The sequence below is a fragment of the Saccoglossus kowalevskii genome, chromosome 15 (genome assembly GCF_978046115.1).
Source record: "Saccoglossus kowalevskii chromosome 15, keSacKowa6.1, whole genome shotgun sequence".
Classification (NCBI taxonomy): Eukaryota; Metazoa; Hemichordata; class Enteropneusta; family Harrimaniidae; genus Saccoglossus; species Saccoglossus kowalevskii.
The window spans coordinates 6686507-6707853 of NC_140655.1; the positions used below are offsets into that span (position 1 = coordinate 6686507).

Below are 21347 nucleotides of genomic sequence, written 5' to 3' on the forward strand. Positions count from 1 at the left end.
TACACAATTAATAAAATGCAGAACAAACCTTTTGCTACATGCCAAACATCGAATAAATGTCTGGCATCCCTATATACTGTAACATCACAAGACCCTGCCAACCACTCTTGAATCCTCCAGTTAGCCAGTTTTGATAATCTTGCTTCAAAACCCCCACTTTCATTTGGTATCATTCACCTACTTCATTACTCTGAAATAAATATAATCCAGATAACCATGTTATTGATTGTTCATTAAAATTGTAAAAATCAAGTGATGCTATGTCCAATTTATGGATTATCCTTGGCAGTATTGATACATTATTACATTTTTGAATAAAATAGCCAGTAATTGAAAATTTTAAGAAAACAAGCAGCCAGTCGGCTGAGATAGCTCCGCTGTTAGCAATGCACATTTCAATTAAAGAACAAAAGATATCAGTAGAAAATGAACAATATGTAGACTTGCTGTTTTTAACAAGAATTCAAAAATATCACTTTTCACCAAAAATGACAAAAATTATCATCAAAATTAGATATTTTAAGATATCACGACGAAATTAAAAAATCTAAAAGAGGACCACATGTAGTACCTATATATGTAATGTAAAAGCAATCAGACTTGTGGTTTTTAACAAGAACTCGAAAATATCACATTTTACCAAAAATCACAAAAATACTAGAGAATTGAATATATCATCACGAAATAACCACATCTGAGAGAGGTCCACATGTAGTACCTATATATGTAATATCAAAGCAATCGGACTTGCGGTTTTCAACAAGAAGTCGAAAATATAACTTTTTACCAAAAATTACAAAAATATTCATCAAAATTAGAGAATTGAAGATATCATCACGAATTGAACAAATCTGAAAGAGGACCACATGTAGTACCTATATATGTAATATCAAAGCAATTGGACTTTCGGTTTTCAACAAGAAGTCGAAAATATCACTTTTTACCAAAAATTACAAAAATATTCATCAAAATTAGAGAATTGAAGATATCATCATGAATTGAACAAATCTAAAAGAGGTCTACCCAAGGTACATATACACCAAGTATCAAAGCATTCAGGCTTATAGTTTTCAAGAAGAAGTCGAAAAAGTAAAACATTGACACGGACGACGCACGACAGACGACGGACAATCACTCATATGATAAGCTCCGCTCGACAAAGTCGACAGCGGAGCTAAAAAGAGGATAGGTGGGAATTTTTTTTAGTATCGCTGGAGTTTTTTAGGGGCCCAAGTTTTTTGTCCGTTTTTTCTTCTTTCTTTTTCTTCATCAAGTCATTTGAGAAAACCGCCGAACGGTCTGAAATGCTCTATACTGATAGTCCTCAATGTGAACTGGTACACCTTGCTTTCAGAATTTTGATTGGTCAATTGGTTCGGCAGCCATATTGGATTGAAATTAAACCGGAAGTGGCTATTTGACTACTTTCTGAGGGTCTAGACAGTCAGATTTGTTATGGAATATAATACAACTCATTTGTAACATATATTAGCAATAAAACTTGGGCACCATTTTTTTCTAAACAGAAAGTAGTTTTTTACTCATTCCACACTTATATTGAAGTCTTTCAGAAACCTTAAAACAAATCAGATCAGTCATGTGGTTTGGTCGCCATTTTGTATTTTTAAGACAAAAGGATCAAAAAGTTTGGGCATTTGTTTCTCTAAGGTGCTTCATCCAATTAACTGCCGAGTTTTTATATAACATGTCTGGTCATAGCTGCATGTGAGAAAAATAATATATATCAGTCACTGAGAATGTTCTAGAACCGTACTGTGTCTGGGTGGGATATTCTATATTTTTTAGAAAATGGTTGAATAGGTAATAGAACACTTTAGGAGGCAATAGAAGGTAATGGAACATTCTAGAAATTTGTAGTAAATTCCAGACTCATTATGTATGCTGATGTAATGGTCTATTTATAGACAGTGTGGGTATATATAGGGGAGTTGTTCAGCACAGAGTTCAGATCGGAGATCTCGTTGAATTGTATTGGAGTTTAAGTATCTAGTTATTGGAGTAGTGGAGTTTTACCGCGTTATTGTACTTGATGTTTGAGTATAATAATACCAGTACCAGTTGAAACCTCATCTGTTGGCTCCGTGTTCGTATTTTATCATCGCTGCCAGGGAAGTCTTTCTGTTACTGTTGCCATTTTGGTATTTGAACCATCACACCTGTACTATACCAATTACGGTAATATTACGTTGCGTGTGACAGTCACATGGTTTGGCCGCCATCCTGGATTATAGGAAAAACTGACCAAAAGTATAGGCATTTGTATTAGTCCGATCGGGGTGAAAATTTGTATGTGCATTTTAATCTTGAGATACATGTTTCCAACTTAATGGCACATGGCTAGGTCATGTGGCTAGGCGCCTATGGGGCGCTGTTATATGAATATTATAATTGTATATGCATATATAGTCATTTGGGAAAACCACTGAACGGAATGGTCTGGAATTCTCCATACTGATAGTCCCTAATGTGAACAGGTGCATCTTACTTTCAGAATTTGGATTGGTTAATTGGTTTGGCAGCCATATTGGATTGAAATTAACCACTTCCTGTTTATTTGACCATAAACATTCCTACTGTACTGGTGAAGCTGGCAAGTTAGTATCTGACAGTATAATAGATGGTTTAGTGGAAGGTGAAGAACAAGAGGAAGAAAAAGATTTACCAAAAACTTTACTAAAGGTTAGTAGGAAATACTAGGTGTTGATGTCAGAGGTGCATCGTACACATTTATGAACACCAATACTGTCATATTTATACAACAATTTTATGATTATAGAAACACCAGAAAAAGATGATAATGCAAAAGAAAGAAAGATAAGAAGAGGAAAAAAAAGAACGAAGATAGCGAGGAAGAGGCTGAAAGATTAACGAAAGAAAAACTAAAAAGGTAAGTCAAGTTGAAAATGGCAGATTACATATGAACAGCATTACTGAATTTAATGAGACCTCTATAGGTTGTACTTTGTGTACTATTTTGCTAACTAACATATGTAAGTTATCTTCCGAGATACAGAATGTCCAGCAAACTAATAGTGAAGGTGTTCAACTATAGGTAATTTACATTGAATTTGCAATAACTTAAATCATATACTGAAATTTGCCAAGTCCAAGAACACAAAAAAATTGGAGAAAAAAAGAAAATATGGCATCTGCTATATAATTTGATGTAATGTCTGAACAGATGACAAGATCATTTATATTGATTTCTTCTCTATTTTGAATAGGCCCTGGTAAAGGAGAATAGAAAACAGAATTCTTGCAATGGACAAGAGAAAAAGGCTGTATAATAGTCTCCCGTCTTTCACAGATTATAAACAACCAACAGAAGAAGAGATGAAGGCGTGGCGGATGAAGAAACAAGATCAAATGGCTGATTATTTAGGAGTATGGAAATAAACTCTTACTTTTATACAGTATGTGACTATGAGTATATGAACGTAAATCAAGTGTCAATTCTACTAGTTGAATTCCTGGGAAATGTGTTTCATGAAGACATGCCAGACTGCCATCAATGTCACGAAAAAATAACTTGTCGCAACATACAAATGACTCTGTGCTTTTCATTGATGAGTCTTTTTTTGAAATTTTAAATTGTTATTTAAACTGTTATGTCTGTTAATATGTGTTACTAGAAATTGAGTGTAACCCACAAACCATATACTACTATAGCAAATAGAAAAGGGGTAACTGCTGACTATTTTCTCTGCTCAAAGTCTGAATCTATCTTCAACTCTCATACATTTTGTGAGTAGTATTTTCTTATACTTACATACTGAAAGTAGGGCACTTAGCACTGATACACTTTCTACCAATAGTTCGAGTCAGAGGTGGTCTTTTATATCAACAAGGAGGGGGGACAGATCCCCATCGCGGTCAGTTCTAGTTGAGAAATTTCTCCTTTGGTACATGGAATTCAATGTGGAATTAGCTGCACACCACCTTCCAGGGGTGCAATATAGTCAAGCGGACGCCCTCTTGTGGCGACTCCATTTCAAAAACACGGAGTGGCAGATACCCCAAGGGGTAGCCTCCAACGGGCCTAGCAAGGTCTGGTTTCCGCTACTGTTGGAAATGTTAGTCGAAACACCAGTGGTGCTTCCGGACTTACCGGATGTGCTGTCCCAACTGAACAGTGCACTGACAATCAGCCCAGTGGTGTACCATTTACACAAACCGTGGCTCTCAGTTGACTCACTCAGGTTTATCTGAGCGGGCTGCCAACGTCCTGGTCAGGGCGAAAAGGGATACAATCAACGCAGCCTACATCCCAAAATGGTGGGTGTACATTGATGGGTGCAGTGGAAGTGGAGATAGATCCATGCCATCCCGCTGTTGGCTAGGTAGCTGATTGTTTCGTTCATTTGTCTGATGCAGCGATCATTGGATATAGGCCATCCTTGTCACCCACCATCGAGAATTCTTTGGGGACAAGACTAGTCGATTGTCCTATTATTAAGAGACTATTTACTGCTTGCCATCAGAAGCCTAGACCCGAACAAGGAAACCGCCCAATTGGGACTTGTCGGTTGTATTATCCGCTTCAAGCAGACCACCCTTGGAGCCTCTGGGATCAGCACAAATATTTGACATGGAAAACAGTCTGGTAGGCGACGCTCTGAGCTAGGGGCCTTCTTCTTTTCAGATAGTTGTGCCACCTTTATGGACAATCAAGCTGTGCTAAAGACATAAATAGCGTTTCTCACCAAAATCCAAATCCCAGGACACGATCCTTAGTTGATCCCCCGTGTGGCCAACAGTTCAGAGGATCAAGAGGATTTGCTGCTTTGCATGGTTCAAGTGTTGAGTTACTATGAGAATCGTACTAGAGAGTCGAGGACAGACCAGCCTCCCCGACTTTCATTTCCAGGTGGATCACTGGGACAGTGTGTGAGCTTTATGCCCATCTGGCATCCACAAGACATCAAGTACGAGCACAAGGGTTTTTTGCGATCGCTAACTCATTGGCTCTTGCATCAGGTGCCCCCTGGAGCATATACTGAGGGTGAGATTCTGGAGAACGCAAATGTCCTTACCAGTTGTTACCTAATATACACCCAAAGCATTGAGGAGGGACCTTTTAAAGTGCATCCCGTCATAGTGGGTCAGACTTTGGTGTCTGATTCGGCCTGACGAAGGCAGGGATTTCTGTGCATAGGCGATAGAGTAGTCTCTGCTACAGATTTGTGCAGAAAAGTTCCCAACAGCGCTCCTTGGACGTGTCCAGGTCTCGCTTTTGGCCTATGCCCTCATGCAGAACCTTGTCGGCCTCTTTTACTTTGGAATGCTAGTCACCCAAGAATCTGGGTTTGGGTCTAGCGTCCTCGGGCATGCCGACCCTGTCACGCTATCAGCAGTTGCTTTGTTATGGAGACGACACTGGCAAGTTAAGACACCATTTGTCACTGGTATTATCTAGGTCGTAGTCGTAAGTAAAGAATAATGTCCTGGGCTGGGACACCCTTTATTGTTTCTGTTTTTGCTCAGAAACCCATCATCTCTCGGCATCTGACTCTGCCTACAGTTCAACATAGTTACTTTGACTGACTGGAGTCTATGGTGGGTATGAACTAGTGAATGACAGTTTGAAAACCTTCTGCCTAATTTCGTATTTTTAAAATACATTCCCATAACTTGTGTATGTATGCAGTATTGCATTGGCCTGTGTAATGGGTGTGAACACTTTTAAAAACAAAATAGCAAAAATTTCAAATTACTGGCTTATCGTTAACTCATCATTGACTGACGGTATGTAATGATATCAGAAAGCATAACACTTGAAATGAAAACCCCAACACATCTAAATGATTTCTTTTTTCCACGCATGCTTTTTTTTTTAAATTGAGAACAAAAAAACACACTTGTAAATAATTTTAGATCAACATTCATTAAATCTGCAAATCTGTTTTCATTTGATATCCAAGCGAAACAAAACAATGGCATACTCTGGACAGCATTAGTCTACCAAATCTAGGACATCACAGAACAAGCTTCAAAACTTTTGTTTTGATTTTATAAATATTTACATTTAGAAATAAATTATAACATGCACTTCTCCGTACCATGGCTATTTTCCTGAATGATGTTTCACTCGACATACCCTTAAAATATCCCATACATGATATACATTTATTGCATTAAAATACACTAATGGTGCTTCATTTAGTCATGTATTAGATTCATAGTGTCTGAATTATGATCTTTCCCAAGTTCAAATTTCAGCAGAAAACCTAATCTTTCACTCAGTCTTTTAGAAGATCAAAAAAGAAAGTAGGTTTAAAGAAAAGAAATGTTTTTTATCTAAAATGTGAAGAACATATTGCAATATAAGAAGATAAAATCTATGAGAATCTCTGTTGAGATAGTTGTTGGATAGGTTGAGATGCAGACTATATTTATATTGCATTTTATCTCTACTTTAAAAAGCAGTTTTGGAAAGGAGACTTAAAACATACATGTATTTTTTGTGTGCAAGAAAACCTATGTATACAATCTGATACTGGGGGAAGGTATCATTGAGTTGAACGATTCGTCAGTGCAGAAGTGTTCATGAATGGAATGTACAATAGATACTTGAAGATAACCTAATTTGATAATGTGATGGGTCACGCTAGGTCAAATGAAATTCCAAAGCCCCATGTAGCACTTTTTGAGGTTAAATTAAAACTCTAATACTAAACAATAATTTTTAAGTAAAATCAAGTAGTCAGATAAAGTGCATTGTGTGTAGATTTATTTGCCACCATAAACTTGAACCCCTGCAAATAGCTCATCAAATAATCAGGTCATCAGGTAATGTCAAGTCCCATGGAAATGTCACTCTATTGGATACCAATAAATTCAGATATAGGTGGTAACTTCACCATTAACTCTTCATACTTGTTAACAAACATGCATAAACGATTCATATAGGTGTCTTCGTTGTACGGCAGAGAATTTCCTGTCAAATACTTGCTTACTATCGGCTTAATCTTCAGGCACATGTTGTCAGATAGTTCAGGAAATAGATGATGTTCAACATGGCAGTTGACGATACCATGTCCGAATGTCCAATCCAGGAGAGGGTTTCGTGATAAGTTCAATACGCCAGTTGACATCAGGTATAACCGTTTTGGAGCCGTCTCCTTGCTGTACATTGGCAGACCAATGTGTTGAAATATATTTACATGGATGTAAGGTACACTGAGCACAGCTCTGGCAGACCACATTGTCAAAAGTGATGTCATCAGCTTCAGGCCAGATACTTTCATCAACAGGGTAATGTTAACAAAGATACCAGCAGTGATGAAGAGCGTACAACGTAACAATTCCTTCCATTTGTTCGCCTTTGTTAACTCAGCGATTACAAACAATGGGCTGACAATAGGAAACAATAGTGGTGCTAAGAACATGTACGTGAGAGCTGGTAGGAATGGCGCTCTCCATTCTCTGGAGTCTCCTAAACCAATAATGTTGGTATACGGGTGATGAATCTTGACGTGAACGTTGCTGGCGAGGTCCACAGAAAACGACCCACAAATTTCAAGGAAGAAATGCGACCAGAATTTTCCCATGACTTTGGAAGCACATAAAGCCGAATGAACTGCTTGGTGTGATACCTTGACAGAGAAGGCTGAATGAGCCATTCCCATGATGAATACACCCACGATGAACGGTAACCACGTGTCGCTCTTCATCAAGAGAAACGCTGGTATTAAAAGCAGCAGCCAAGCAATAGTTATGGCACAATCAACACCGTGCAGATCCCACCAACCACTCTCAGCGACCACCTTGCGTACTTGGGCATTCAGCTGTGATATTGACACGTTCGTTGGTAACTTTACAAGGTTTCGTGCCTTGGGCTCAACGCCGTTCTCAGCGACGTGAAACTTTTTTCGAACCATTTTTTTGTATCGGCTGTTTGATTTCATGTAGAACCTGTAAGACAATTTCTTCTGCACGCACGTTCAAATGAGCTGATGAGCTGCGTAAAACGGTAAATATAACACGACCAGACTATTCTATTCAAATGAGTCTGAGAATTTTTGATGGGACATATATGTCACACCCAATGTCAAAGTACACACAACCATTGAAATGGTAATGAGGAGTATAGCAAATAGGTTACAAGGTGTCAAAGAACCCACGAATAGTTAAATAGTAACCAGTGCAGTGAACCAATTTCCTAATCAACATGATTAGTTTCCAGCATGAACTGAATTGGACTATATCTTACAGAGGAAATAGCATGAAAGAAAAACGCAGCCAGTTGGGTATTGTTGTTCAAGTATCTTCAATAGAAATATGGCTTGCACCATAACCTAATATCTAAGGTCATCATACAAAGTTTGATTGGTGTCAGCAATAGTCCTGATAACATACAAAATTAGACTGATGTCAGCAATAGGCATGATAACATACAAAGTTTGATTGAAAATGCCCTATTTATCTTTGAACTGAATCAGGCCATATCGCCCTGTTCAGCCCCACACATGTTTTTTTGACAAAATTTTAAATTTTCGACAAATTTTAAGACAAACTTTCAAATCTCAAGACAAAACATGTTGTTGTGTTACCTTGCAGTATACTACCTATGTACAAACTTTGAACTAAATCAGGCCATATCATTCAGAGGAATCGGCACAAAAAGGAAAAAACAAAATGGCTGTGAGTCGGCCATTTTGGTTCAAATTTCTAAAAAAATATGACGTGCACGTGTAACCCAATATACATGATCATCATACAATATTTGATTGAATTTGCCTTATTCAGCTCCGAGAAGCAGTTCCGGACACGTTACAGATTGTGAATTTAAGATAATAAACAAAATGGTCGCCATTTCGACAAATTGAAGTATAGTACCTATGTACAAACTTTGAACTGAATCAGACCATATCATATGGAGGAATCAGCACGAAAACGGAAAAAAACAGAATGGCTGCCAGTCGGCCATCTTGGACCGAATCTCGGAAAAAAAAGTTACGTGCACCTATAACCCAATACGCATGATTACTATACAAAGTTTTATTAGGATCACTCTGTTCAGCTCCGAGAAACAGTTCCGGACACGTTTAAATATCAGAATTTGAAAAAATGGTCGGTACTCTAAACTTCCCTTTAAACTTCTCGTTCAAGTCGGACTTAATTTCGTCAAAAGATATAATTAAATACAATACGAGACAATGCGATACAGATTATATGTAGGACTGATATAGCGATTTTAACGTAACGTAGCAATATAACATTTTCAGAGAGCGATATAGAATTCTGAGCAGTTAACTGATAGCTAGACTGAATCAGAATGACTGAACTATGCTTTGCTCCCTCGTCTTGAGTGTGTGAACGACATTCATTGTTCATAATATTGACCACTCACGTGCAGGCGCGGTATCATTAGTCATGTACTCGCTTCTATTCAAGTTGCTAACACCTTCTTTTAGCCTTGATTTTTTTTCTTTAAACAATGACCTGTCAGTTGGCGTATAAAGTACAAGAAGTCGAGCATTTAACATGGCGACAAAGTGCAGTGGCGGATCTATTAAAATGTATTTTTTTGGGGGGGTTCCAAGCTTCGCTTAAGATATACGGAGCGTAAATCGCAGAGAAGCTATGCGTAATTCAGATGATATGAATCGTTATGCGTTGGGGGGGGGGGCATGCCTCCCCCCCCTGGATCCGCAGTGACAAAGTGTTACTAAAATGCTGAACTGCAGAAATGTATTGCTCGACAACCAAAGCACAAAGCGAAGACCCTACAACACTAAGCCGGGTATTTGAAACCGAAATTGTCATCTAAGCGTTAGGCCGTCGCTGATTGGCTGTTGAGCTGGAATGCCAATTTTTAGTTTTAAATACCCCAGGAAAGTGTTCTAGGTTCTTAGGGTAATTAGGTATTCGTATGCAAGGAATTTTTCCACACAAAAACGACGAATTCGACCGAATTTTGTTATCGGTTGGCTTAATATAACCCCAACGGACCGCATTTTTGTGAAAGATTGGTATTTTTGTCCTGATTTGTAGGAATCTGAAAAACGCGTTTCACAACTTGTCTCTTATTTAGCTTTATGCGTCATTCAAGATGGCGGCTCCCATATAGTAAATATCGTATTTATTTTATTATCAAGTGTGCGCCAGCTGACTGCGGTTCCTATCATAACAAAAAAGAAGACGCGATTTTAGTGCATATTGTACTGAAAGTTACAGCCTCCCGACAGAGTCCGACTCGGACTATAAAACAGACGGGATCATACATCTGTACAACAGAAGAAAGAGATATGCCTCGACGAAAAAAGTGGGCCGTAATGACAATATAAGATTCTGAAGCCCTGAGAATAATCGATCTAATGTTTCGCGACAAAGCTGGGGGGGGGGGGGTTCTCGAGTTGAGATGTTTGAATGGCGACTGTCGTCGAGCTGTGGAGATGACTGCATCAAAAAAAAATGGAAAACATTTCGAGATCAATAGAAAGAAAATTCTGGGAATGAGAGCAATCGGCAAAGGATGTTTCGTTGGACTTCCGCCACCAATTTCCGCTCACCCATACAAAAACCACACCGCCATATAGCTTCAAATAGCGAGGAGACAGCCGAACAAGAATTTCTGTGAGCTGTCAGAAGAGTAACAATAAACACACTATTGTGATGCATAGTATATTTTGACATACAGTAGCCTATTAACGGTATTTTATTTTTAATATGACATCTGCGAGTCGGATTTTACCCCCGGCCCCTGGCGAGTCGGGATTTCTAAACAATCAGTTGATCGGTAATTTGCATAAATGTGCGTACTAGCTCCACCCACTATTCACTTTATAAACATAGCGAGACATCAGGAGCTTGGCTCATGAAGACAGTTTCGCCAAATCCGCGTTTTGCAGACCAAAAACGCTCACACAAATAGATTTGCGCAGATTTAATTAAAAAAACAACAACACAGAGTTGTTGTTCTTTTTGTGGTATTTCGACAATGTCAATATCGACAATTTTCTTTACTTTACCTGGGTACTATGATCGCATTTGAAGTTTTGATAATTTTAATGGTTGCACATATTTTAATAAATATACATTCACAAAAGTACCCATACACTATTAATAGGATAATTATTATGTAAACTGGACAAAAGAAGCATTATTTTTCTTTGCCACAATGATGAATGTTTCATATCCTAATACACGAGATTTAAAGTTCACAACTGGCAGTTTAGCAATATTAAGTTAGGGGTTGTCAACTTATAAGTTATTGTATGATTCTTTAATCAGCTTTGGTAGTCGCACCACGCCATGTTCGATATGGACTTATACCGATGTACACAACGCGTGTAAAATACATTGTCTACGTAAAATTCGAATGTGCGCTGTACGACGACCACCATGCTTTAACCGTAATTTTACCAGACGCTGTATTGAAATTAATTTTCTTTTGCGCCTCATTTCAATCTCATTGAACAACTTGTTTATTTTGCATTTAAACTGTTAGAATTCTTTTTGCAACCTCCTTGGTACATTAGAATATCTCAATAATTGGCTGACGAGGTCCTAATTACGCCGCCTGACAACTGTGATTGCGCCCTGCCCATTGTCACGGCATAATTGCCATTACACCACAATATATATCCCAACATGCTTTTCGAATTATTAAAAAAAATATGCTAATTTATGAAATTGATTTCAATTCAGCATAGACACTGCTACAGTCACGTGCCCAAAGCATATAGGTTGTTTGGTCAATTTCATTACTGCCGAATATCATTTACTCACCATACACAAAGTTGTGAACTCGTACCTAGAATCCGCATATTTTTAATAACACTGTATTCAGGGGTACCAATGAAAGTGTAGCTTTTTAATGAAAATCACAGCTTTGACACCGTGCAGCATAGCTTGGTCAGGAAAAGCTTAGCTGCAGGAATGAAATCCGCTAGTTTTGACATCGAGAACTCAAGCTTTGAACATATTTTGATGTTGAGGGCGTACACAACATGGCTGCCTCCAAAAGCAGCGTTAGCGACGGTAAATATTTTACTCGTTTTCTCAACAAAATCACCAAGTTATGCTGTGTAATATGCCGCGATCAGTGAGGTTCAGGTTAAATTTCATTTCTAGAAAGTTTCAGCCACCATTTTACGAAACTTGCTAAGAAATCTCAATTCCAATTTTCGAAGCGAACGGGCTAGCAGGACGTCCTATTCTTATACATGTACTTGGATTTTATGACAGTGTAAAGAAGTGGTGGCTAGCGCATAAATGAAAGGAAGAGAAGCTAAATATTCATCTCATATGATACTAACTTTTAAATCTTCGTGAGCTTTTACAAACTCTCGAAAACAGACATTGTCAACACTAGCCACCACGTCTTTACACTGTCATAAAATCCAAGTACATGTATAAGAATAGGACGTCCTGCTAGCCTGTTCGCTTCGAAAATTGGAATTGAGATTTCTCTGCAAATTTCGTAAAATGGTGGCTGAAACTTTCTAGAAATGAAATTGAACCTGAACTTCACTGATTGCGGCATATTACACAGCATAACTTGGTGATTTTCTTTAGAAAACGAGTAAAATACTTGCCGTCGCTAACACTGCTTTTGGAGGCAGCCATGTTGTGTACGCCCTCAACATCAAAATATGTTCAAAGCTTGAGTTCTCGATGTCAAAACTAGCGGATTTCATTCCTGCAGCTGAGCTTTTCCTAACCAAGCTATGCTGCACGGTGTCAAAGCTGTGATTTTCATTAAAAAGCTACACTTTCATTGGTACCCTTGGTATTGCTGACAGATCTGTCATTAATCAATCTTTTACAATATATCTTGTAAAATCCGGCAGGTTCTTCCTGTACCGTCACACCCTCTCTCACCCCTTCTCCCAATCACCCTGTACCGCCTATTACAAAATCTCCTGCATTTTTGATCCTTTGTCGCCGACACCCGACGATACCCTGTCACCGACACACGCTCCCAGCATGTCTGTGTTGCTCACCACCTCTCCCAACATTCATATACCGCCACACCAGCTCCCGGCAATTCCACAGTCCGCACCGCCTGTACCACAACCACCTTGTGTCATCCATTCCAACATCCCCGGCATTTGTGATCGTTTGTTGCCTTACATCCTATGTTACCCTGTCACCTACACCCACTCCCGTGTGGGTACTATTGAAATTCTATTCCCATCCTCACTTGAGTCATCACTAATTCCAATGCAGCTCCATAAGTGTTCTCGGAGCTCTCTTGTACAAATCTCCTGCTTACATCTTTTACACTGCTCCGTCAATAAAGATGGGGTAATTTGCACTTTAACTTTGGGGTCAAAATTGGCCTGATTTCCTAAGTTCGCTTTTAGGTCACTAACAGTCTAGGGATAGTTAATTATGGCCAACGATCTTGAGTTAGGAACACAATGTAGCAATTCAAATCCGCCACAGTTTCATCCATTGTTGTTTTTTACAAGTGTCTCGTCTGCATCAACGCATAATTTAATTTTCTTGATACCAAGTTCGGCTTTAAGTTTAAGGTTCTTTTAAGTTGTTGATTGGACGGTTGATGTATTTAAATTTGCTAAACAAACAAAATTGTGTGTCCATGTTCTGACCGTCCTCTTCTTCCGGCCTTTCCGTTTACAGGAATTACGACTAACCGAACGTAATGCACCAAGCAAAAAAAATAATATCTCTTTCCTGTAAAGTTCGTTGAGCGAAAGAGGCGGACTCACCAGTAGAAGTGCTGCTTGAATGTTCAGCGCCACTGTCAGCATTAAGCTGCACACAGTTTACGAAGCTTTGCACGGAGGCCAATTGAACAAATCTTGAGTCGACTTAATTCATCATCCGTTAGTTACGAAATGATGTTGATCTCTATTCTTTCATCTGCGAATCGCTATGCAAGGTTTCCAAAACCGATTCTTTCTAGAATATCTCCCATCGTTTGGTTCATATTATAAATGGCGGCTACTCAGAAATAACTTGTGCGCATGCGTCTCGTTTCACTCTAATTAATGCTGCCATATACGTTTGTTCGTAACATAATGGAGTTTGCACATCATATATTAAAGTATCTGTTTATCATATTAAAACTTGCACATCAGATAATAAATTTTCTGCATATAATGAAGTTTCTATATTGTATATAACAATATCTGCAACATATATTAAAGTATCTGCAACGTATATTGAAATTTACACATCATATATTAGTTTCTGCATCACATATTACAGTTTCTGTATTGTGTATTAAAGTATTTGCGTCGTATATTAAAATTTGCACGTCATATATTACAATTTCTACATCGTATAATAAAGTATTTGCATCATATATTAATGATTTTGGGTCGTATATTATAAAACCAGTATCGTATATTATAAGACCAACATCGTATTGAGTGCAGAAGATAGTCTTGTTACATAGCATCCATTAAAAGAAACTAAAGAAATGTTGTCACCCAATCTCCTTCCCATAGGTCTTTGCGCTTTACGCAAAGGCAGCCTTCAATTTTGTGGTCAATCACCTCACTATGCACGTTAATTTTTCCGCAGTTGTTTCATTTGAAACCGAACTACAAAAAGTGGGGAAACGTGTGTGACATCCGAAATATTCATTAATGTATGGGAAGGAGATTGATACAACGCGTATCCTCGGGAACGGAGCTACGTCACAAGACGCGCACCACTGTACCGTGTATTTCTATGCGCGCGCTGCTGTGGAACGCCGGACGAAGAAACGGTGAAAAAAGCTAAATTCAAGAAAACAACGCAAACTCAATTTTGAAGTAGTCCTGAATGGCCAAATTTATTTATGCTCCACACATAGGGGTAATCTTCATACACTCTTCAGGGGAGTCCTGACAACTATCCAAAAGTACGATTTTATGAGAGTTTTCACCGTGATGGTTGCCAGGCGAATACAGCATATTTCTATTTTCATCAATTTGTATTAATCTATATATTATCTAGTGAATCTATCGGACTCCAATAACGCCAGGAATAAATCAAAAATTACTTTTGGAAATGACATTAAGAACTATAGACAATTCATAGCTTCACTTCTTTGACCTATACATGGTGATTTGAATGAACTTTCACAAAGCCCCATTGAGAAGTAGAATAAAATGTTATTATATGTTATTGCGATATTAATGCCAATGTAACCCTGGGCTACAGCCCATTTTTTGCATTATGTAAATTAGATATTTAGGTTTGTTTTTACAATCTTTTCGTGGGCAGGTAAATTTATTTCAGCGTATCTGCATTATGCACCATTTTTAGATATGGGTACATCGCCCTCCATAGTTGGAAATATTTAGATTAAGTTGAAAGACAGTGAATCATCTTTAATCATATTGAATTGTTTAATTTCGGTTTTAAATATGTATTTAGAGCATTGTCATTTGAAATTGTAAATTTAGGGTAGAAACTTTTTCAGATCGATCAGGTCAAAGGTCGAAGGAGTGGAAAAAACCATCGAGAGCGGGTTTTGTCTGTCTGTCGCCGGTACTGCAATGGTCGCATGGTAGATTTGATTTAACTCAGGAAATTGTGCTTTTTGATGCAATAGAATTGAGTGCTGAACTTGAATCCTGAGTTAAAGGGCTGAAAATTGTTTCGGTGCGAGTGCTGTAAGGTTTGAGGCATCCGATTTGAAGATCGGACTGTGTCTGCATCAGGGGTGTCGATTCATTCTGAAAAGTGGGGGAGGGGACACTTTTGCGGCCAATGTCCGCGGTTGCGCAGACAGGGGGGTGTCTGAGAAGAGATGTGCCCCCCCCTCAGAAGGTAGAAATTTTTGAAAAATGCAACCAAAATGAATTCATTTGGTGCATACTTTTCAGATAACTTTCGGTGGATTTGATTACACATTACCCAATCACGTGGCCTATCCATCCATGACTTGCATTTTGAGGATTTCCATATTCGGAGTTGTTTACAAAACATGTTCAATAGAATGTTCTGGAATGTTCTGTTTTCTCCTTTTTTTCTTTCTTATTGTTCTAGGTAATTCCACACATAACCAGGCCCACACATACCAGGTTGATCATTGTTTATCATTTTTATTATATTAGGCCACACTGATTTAATTTTATGGATGACATCCTCTGAAGACCCCAAAACTAATGCGAGAGGGCGAAAAAAAAATTCGGCCAAAAAAAAAAATGCTGCTAAAGCCACAGGACTACGGAGCTATTATTACGAATTTAACCACAGTGTATCAAAAAAAAACAAGTCTTTATTTGTAGGAGGCACATGTTGATGTACACATTTCGTACTGTATTACTGTCACAGGTATCATCACCTTTGATTTTGAAAAGGCAAGAGGATAAGGCAGATGTTAGCTTTGCCAAAGGCATACACATCAACTCAATAATAAAGAAAAACTTGCTGTGTTGTATTGAAAAAAATAAAATAAAAATGAACAATAAGTTTGTCAACAACAACCTGGAAATTAACTTCTTTGACATTCAAAATACAGCTTTTAAAGTGACACTTCAGATAGACTAAGTGTAGACACAAATGCTCTAGAACTGCTTCAACTATGTAACAAATTATAAGAGGCTCGATATTGAAAAAAACAAAACACCAACAGAGAGTCAACACAAATTTGGATGCAGGAAATTATGTACATGTATCTTGATGAAAATGCGTCATATGATCAAAATATTACTGAATGTGTGTGCAAGCAAATTATCCGGATCAGAAAATGAAAAAAAAAATAATAAGAAACTTTTCTTCACCCCGTAAGGGGACTTCGGCCAAGGAGCTTTTGCTGCTTTCGTTGCTGTTTTGTCGACTTCAATGCGGACAAAGCAACCGTACTGATTTTTCACCTGACCGACTTTTAGGCCACCACTCCTCTCCCATTTCTCTCATCGTTGCAGAAGAAACGCGGGACAGCCACTCTGAACAATATGTTCTCAAAGTTGTCTGACCGAAACTCGCTTGCCGCTACCGACCTCTTGTATAGCTGTGTAAACGTCTCCCTGGCCAACGTCAATTGCGTCAATGTCAAGTCGGCGCTTTACGACAATATGAGTCGGCAAGTTCCGAACAGAAAACCGATCTGTGGAGACTCGTCGTCGGAGATTTTTTTTTTTTTTGAGAACAGGCGAAAACTAATGCGTGCGCGGATGTCATCCATAAAAGTAAATCGGTGTAGCCTTATCATATTTAACCAGTTAACTGCTTTAACTTATGAAATGATTATACATAATCAAATAAAATATAATTATTTAGGGGCATGTAACACATGTTGCTCGAGAAATTAGACTGTATAATGAACTTGCACTGAATGTTGGCATTTGTCTAAATACTACTCAACATTGTTGACATTGAGTCCAAGCATTATAGTTAACTTAACTCATTTTACTAATCAAACCTTCCAAAAGTACGGCGTCTGGAGTCTGAGTTGCTGACAAACTCCTCTGCTATTTCTTTAGATGTTCACGATGGACATTAGAAACCATAAGATGGTTTAACCTCTGTTGAGTCATAGTGCTACAAAGCCATGTCTTCATACGCCGAAGAGTGCTGAGCTGGCAGGAGAGACGAGTAGTTGTTGCAGTAGATTTTCAACTTCAACAAACATCCGACTTACAGCTGGATTCATTTTCTGAAAAATCGTTCTGTATTCCTCTACAGATGATGCTTGGTACTGACTGCAGAAGAAAGATATGTTTAATGGAAGTGAGTCGGATAGCTCTGGATACTTGTTCACCAAATCTTGGTGGTATTCACCTTCAAGTAACATTGACGCCAACTTCTGTTGCTCTTCTATGTCCGTGGAAGTAAAGTAGTCTATCATGTTGACACTTGCACTGTCCAGGACCTTATAGTATTCACTCCTGTACAATCCTTCAACTGACAGATCAAATTCTCCTCCACCTGTGTCATACCTGGATGGAATCCTGTGTTTGCGTATAACCAGAGATCAAGTTTTCACTTCTGTATCTTTGAAAAGCTCCCTCAAGGTTTCTTCCGAACAAAGTCGCTGCAGCTCATTTTTCACCCTCTCAGCAGCTTCAAGCATACCGGAGATATTAATTCTATTACCTTGCAAAGCCCTGTTAAAATTTTCAAGACACTTGATGATAGGCAGTGCAGCTACCAAGCCAAGTATGCACTTTGCTGACTTTAAACACTTTAACAGCCCAGTTGCTCGTGATGCTACGTTGGTTCCAAACTCTGATGACGCTGTTCTCAGTGCTTTAATGACATCTTCGTAATTATCTAGAAATGCCAGAATAGATGAACCACGAGTGAGCCACCGTGTTGGGCAGATAGGTTTTAACTGGCTTGGTGGTTTACGACAACCATCCACATTCTCATCATCATCGTTATCGGGATGCAGGTACACATTTTTGAATCTACCCGAACCTTTGTATAATTTCCCCAGCTCCTGAAAGCAATCTAGTGCATCTCGTATGAAGGGTGATGAAGGGACAACTTTCGATACAACCAAATGTGAAACGTGTGCGCCACAGTGAGTGTAGGATGCCAGGGGTTGGACTTTCTTTATTTCAGCTTGGCAGCCGTGGTAAATCCCAGACATATTGCTGGCTCCATCATAAGTCTGTGCTCTAAGCTTCTCGATTGGAAGCTGGAATCGTATTAATACATCCTTTAGCATTTTGCAAAGGGACAAACCTGTTGTAGATGACATTTGATACAGGCCTATAAATCCTTCTCTTACATTGAAGTTAACATATACATATCTGATACAGATCGACTCCTGCTCCTGACCAGTGCAATCCTGTGTGCCATCAATAATGATACCAAATGTACTTTTGTTAGTAGCACTGCTCTTAGTAATTTCAGTACATAGTTCCCTGAGTATTTTGTGACTCATAAGTTGGAGCATTTTGTTCTGCTGCTCAGAAGACGTATGTGATATTTTTTGTTAAAGCCATGATTTCTAATTATCATCATCCTCTGCTCTTAAATTTAATGAGGCACGGAAATTACCCCCTGTCACATCTTTTCCACGAATAGCTAGTCCTTGCTGAGCCAAGTACCGTAGAGATGTCAGGATCTTCAATAGAGCCTCTGCGCTGAGACCTGATCTGCCCGCATTTTTTGTATTCAGTTGAACATCGACCCCATCAGACTTATTTCACGCAATAAGGCTAGCTACTGACAGTTTATGGGCATCTGATTTTTCATGGTTCTGGAACTTTTCCACTGCCTTTTTTCAGTTTTTAAAACCCACTTTAACAAAAGTATCTTTTTTGCATTTTGCCATTCCTGTAAATTGCTGTCTTGTTGCTTGTAAGCAGTTGATACACAATACTGCACCAATATCATAATGAACATGGAGCCAAGGGAACCTGTCATACCATGACGTTTGGAACTTCAATGTCCGATTGGTTAGCATCTGGACTGGTAAGTAGACATCTTTGGGTTGATAGGGTTGGTCAGATGGTTGGTTAGGTCCTGTGGTACTGAGATTGGTAATGGTGGGTTGTCACATGATGCGTCAGATGTGGAAGAACTAGATTGTACTGCAGCTGCAACAGTGAAGTTAAGATAGATGTCGGCTCTGAAGATTTGAGTGATGTGGTAGTCGTCGTAACGGATACAGAAAAAGGTGAAGCCAATGACACAATAAATAAAATACATAAGTAAACTGTAAAACCTCGCTCAAAAGCAATCATTTGGCATCTGAGGGACTCTTGGCACTAACTAAATTGCAAGAATGTAATCAATGATTCTATTTCATTAGATCACTTAAGATGTTGATATTCTTGCCTCATTAAAAAAATTTGGCATCCCTTATCATTTCGATAGAAGTCAAATTGATTTTCGTTTTTCAAGTGGATTCATAACAGCTCACTATTATAGTTAAATATAATGGGAGTCCCTCCATATTATTGAGTAACAGGAACGCCTTGGTAACAAAAGAGCCCGGCTTTCTTGTGTAACTGGCAATCTATGACGCAATTTAACAATACAAGAAACGTGAACAAAACAAAATCTTTTGTTATTCAGAAAATCGAGATTTGAGATGACCCATTGTTTAAATGGCAGAGAGAGCGTGCCACGTTTTGTGGTTTCAGATATTCATTAGGGGGGGGGCAAGGGTTATTTTCGTTCAACGTAATTGCAATATTTTTTTGTTCGTACAACGTAAATAGAAAAATAAATTCCGTAATTCTGTAATCACAGGCTAGACGTACAACGTAATCAATCAAATATTTTTTTCGTACACTGTAAAAATGTGTCATTTTTCTCGTACGTACAAAAATTCACATCCAAATAAAAAAATCGTAAGGAATAATCCAGGGAAATTACATTTTAGAAACTGTAAAACGACTAGATGACACAATTCACTACAAAATTGAATGTCAAGACGTAAAAGGCCCTCTAACCGAATGAAGAGCATTACGAGGGTAATATGCGCATGCGTCTCTTCACACGGCGCAGCAATGGTGGAGAATTTGAGTCGGAGAGCTCTTCGGACCATTCAATGTTTCATTTGTTAACACTGTAAACTGTAAAAACGTCTTTTTTTTTATTCGTAAATTGTGAAAAACCCTTTTTATTTCCCGTAAAACCGTACCAGCTACCCCCCTTGCCTCCCCTCTCATTAGACCAAACTGTAATTCCTATGAACGAGATTTTACCATGTTAAGGGTAAATAGATACATCATTTTTTATCAATTAAGTAAATACTCTTCTCATCAAAAACGTTGCTGCTGCATGTATTATTATTATGTATTGTATTAATTACTTTTTAGAGCCAGGTGCACTAAAAAAACGAATGCAATGTTTGTTGCTTGTTCGACTTTGTTGGTACCTTAACAGTGGGCTGTGCGTGAAAGGCTGTGAATGAGGAAATATGATTATGTATAATTAGAGGGACAAAATTTGATTTTTAGTCCACTCCATCGTGCAACTAGACTCGCTTAAAGACTCTTTGGTTTAAGTATTAATTTTGCATTGCCAGAAATTCGTACAGTGATAAATTTGCTTATGTGTGACAAAATTGTCACTATTTTGGATGTTATTTGGTATTGTCTAGTTATTTGTGTTTGTAGGTTATAGTATTGTAAAGTAACTTTATTGAATAAACTCATCATATAATATACTTAATAGTGCTAAGTCTGTTGCTTAGTAACTAGTGTACAGGTGTACATGAATCAGGTCATAGTTTGAGTTACAGTGTGCTGGTATGCGAGTGTGTATTGGAAGTTAGTGGTATGCACTTACAGGTGGGTGTATGGACGTTTACTAGAGTAGGCTGGAGTGATGAATAGAACTGCTTTTGTGATGCAAAGTAGGTCAGTGTGCTTGGTAATTCTGCAGTGTGATGTGGTTAGTTGTCCGGGAGTGAGCATCTCCGGCAATTCTACTCGTGGTGACTCGTAATT

General features: G+C 38.4%; 2 protein-coding genes and 1 long non-coding RNA gene across 3 annotated transcripts; 1 reads left to right on the plus strand and 2 right to left on the minus strand.

Moving 5' to 3' along the window:
- Positions 1–2240: 2240 nt before the first annotated feature.
- On the plus strand, positions 2241–2883 carry LOC144352387 (uncharacterized). The gene is made up of 3 exons (XR_013420600.2): positions 2241–2307; positions 2513–2700; positions 2798–2883. It is a non-coding gene; the product is annotated as an uncharacterized LOC144352387 (long non-coding RNA).
- A 3851-nt stretch (positions 2884–6734) lies between these two features.
- LOC100375916 (fatty acid desaturase 6-like) lies at positions 6735–7901 on the minus strand. The gene has a single exon (XM_085490801.1). The coding sequence runs from the start codon at positions 7899–7901 to the stop codon at positions 6840–6842; it is 1062 nt and encodes a 353-aa protein (XP_085346927.1). The 3' UTR covers positions 6735–6839.
- Positions 7902–17908: 10007 nt separating this feature from the next.
- Positions 17909–18838, minus strand: LOC146733894 (zinc finger MYM-type protein 1-like). The gene has a single exon (XM_085490802.1). The coding sequence runs from the start codon at positions 18836–18838 to the stop codon at positions 17909–17911; it is 930 nt and encodes a 309-aa protein (XP_085346928.1).
- Between the last annotated feature and the right edge of the window lie 2509 nt (positions 18839–21347).

Coding starts and splice junctions, on each gene's coding strand:
- LOC100375916 (XM_085490801.1), bottom strand. CDS start 7,901: ATGGTTCGAAAAAAGTTTCACGTCGCTGAGAACGGCGTTGAGCCCAAG.
- LOC146733894 (XM_085490802.1), bottom strand. CDS start 18,838: ATGCTCCAACTTATGAGTCACAAAATACTCAGGGAACTATGTACTGAA.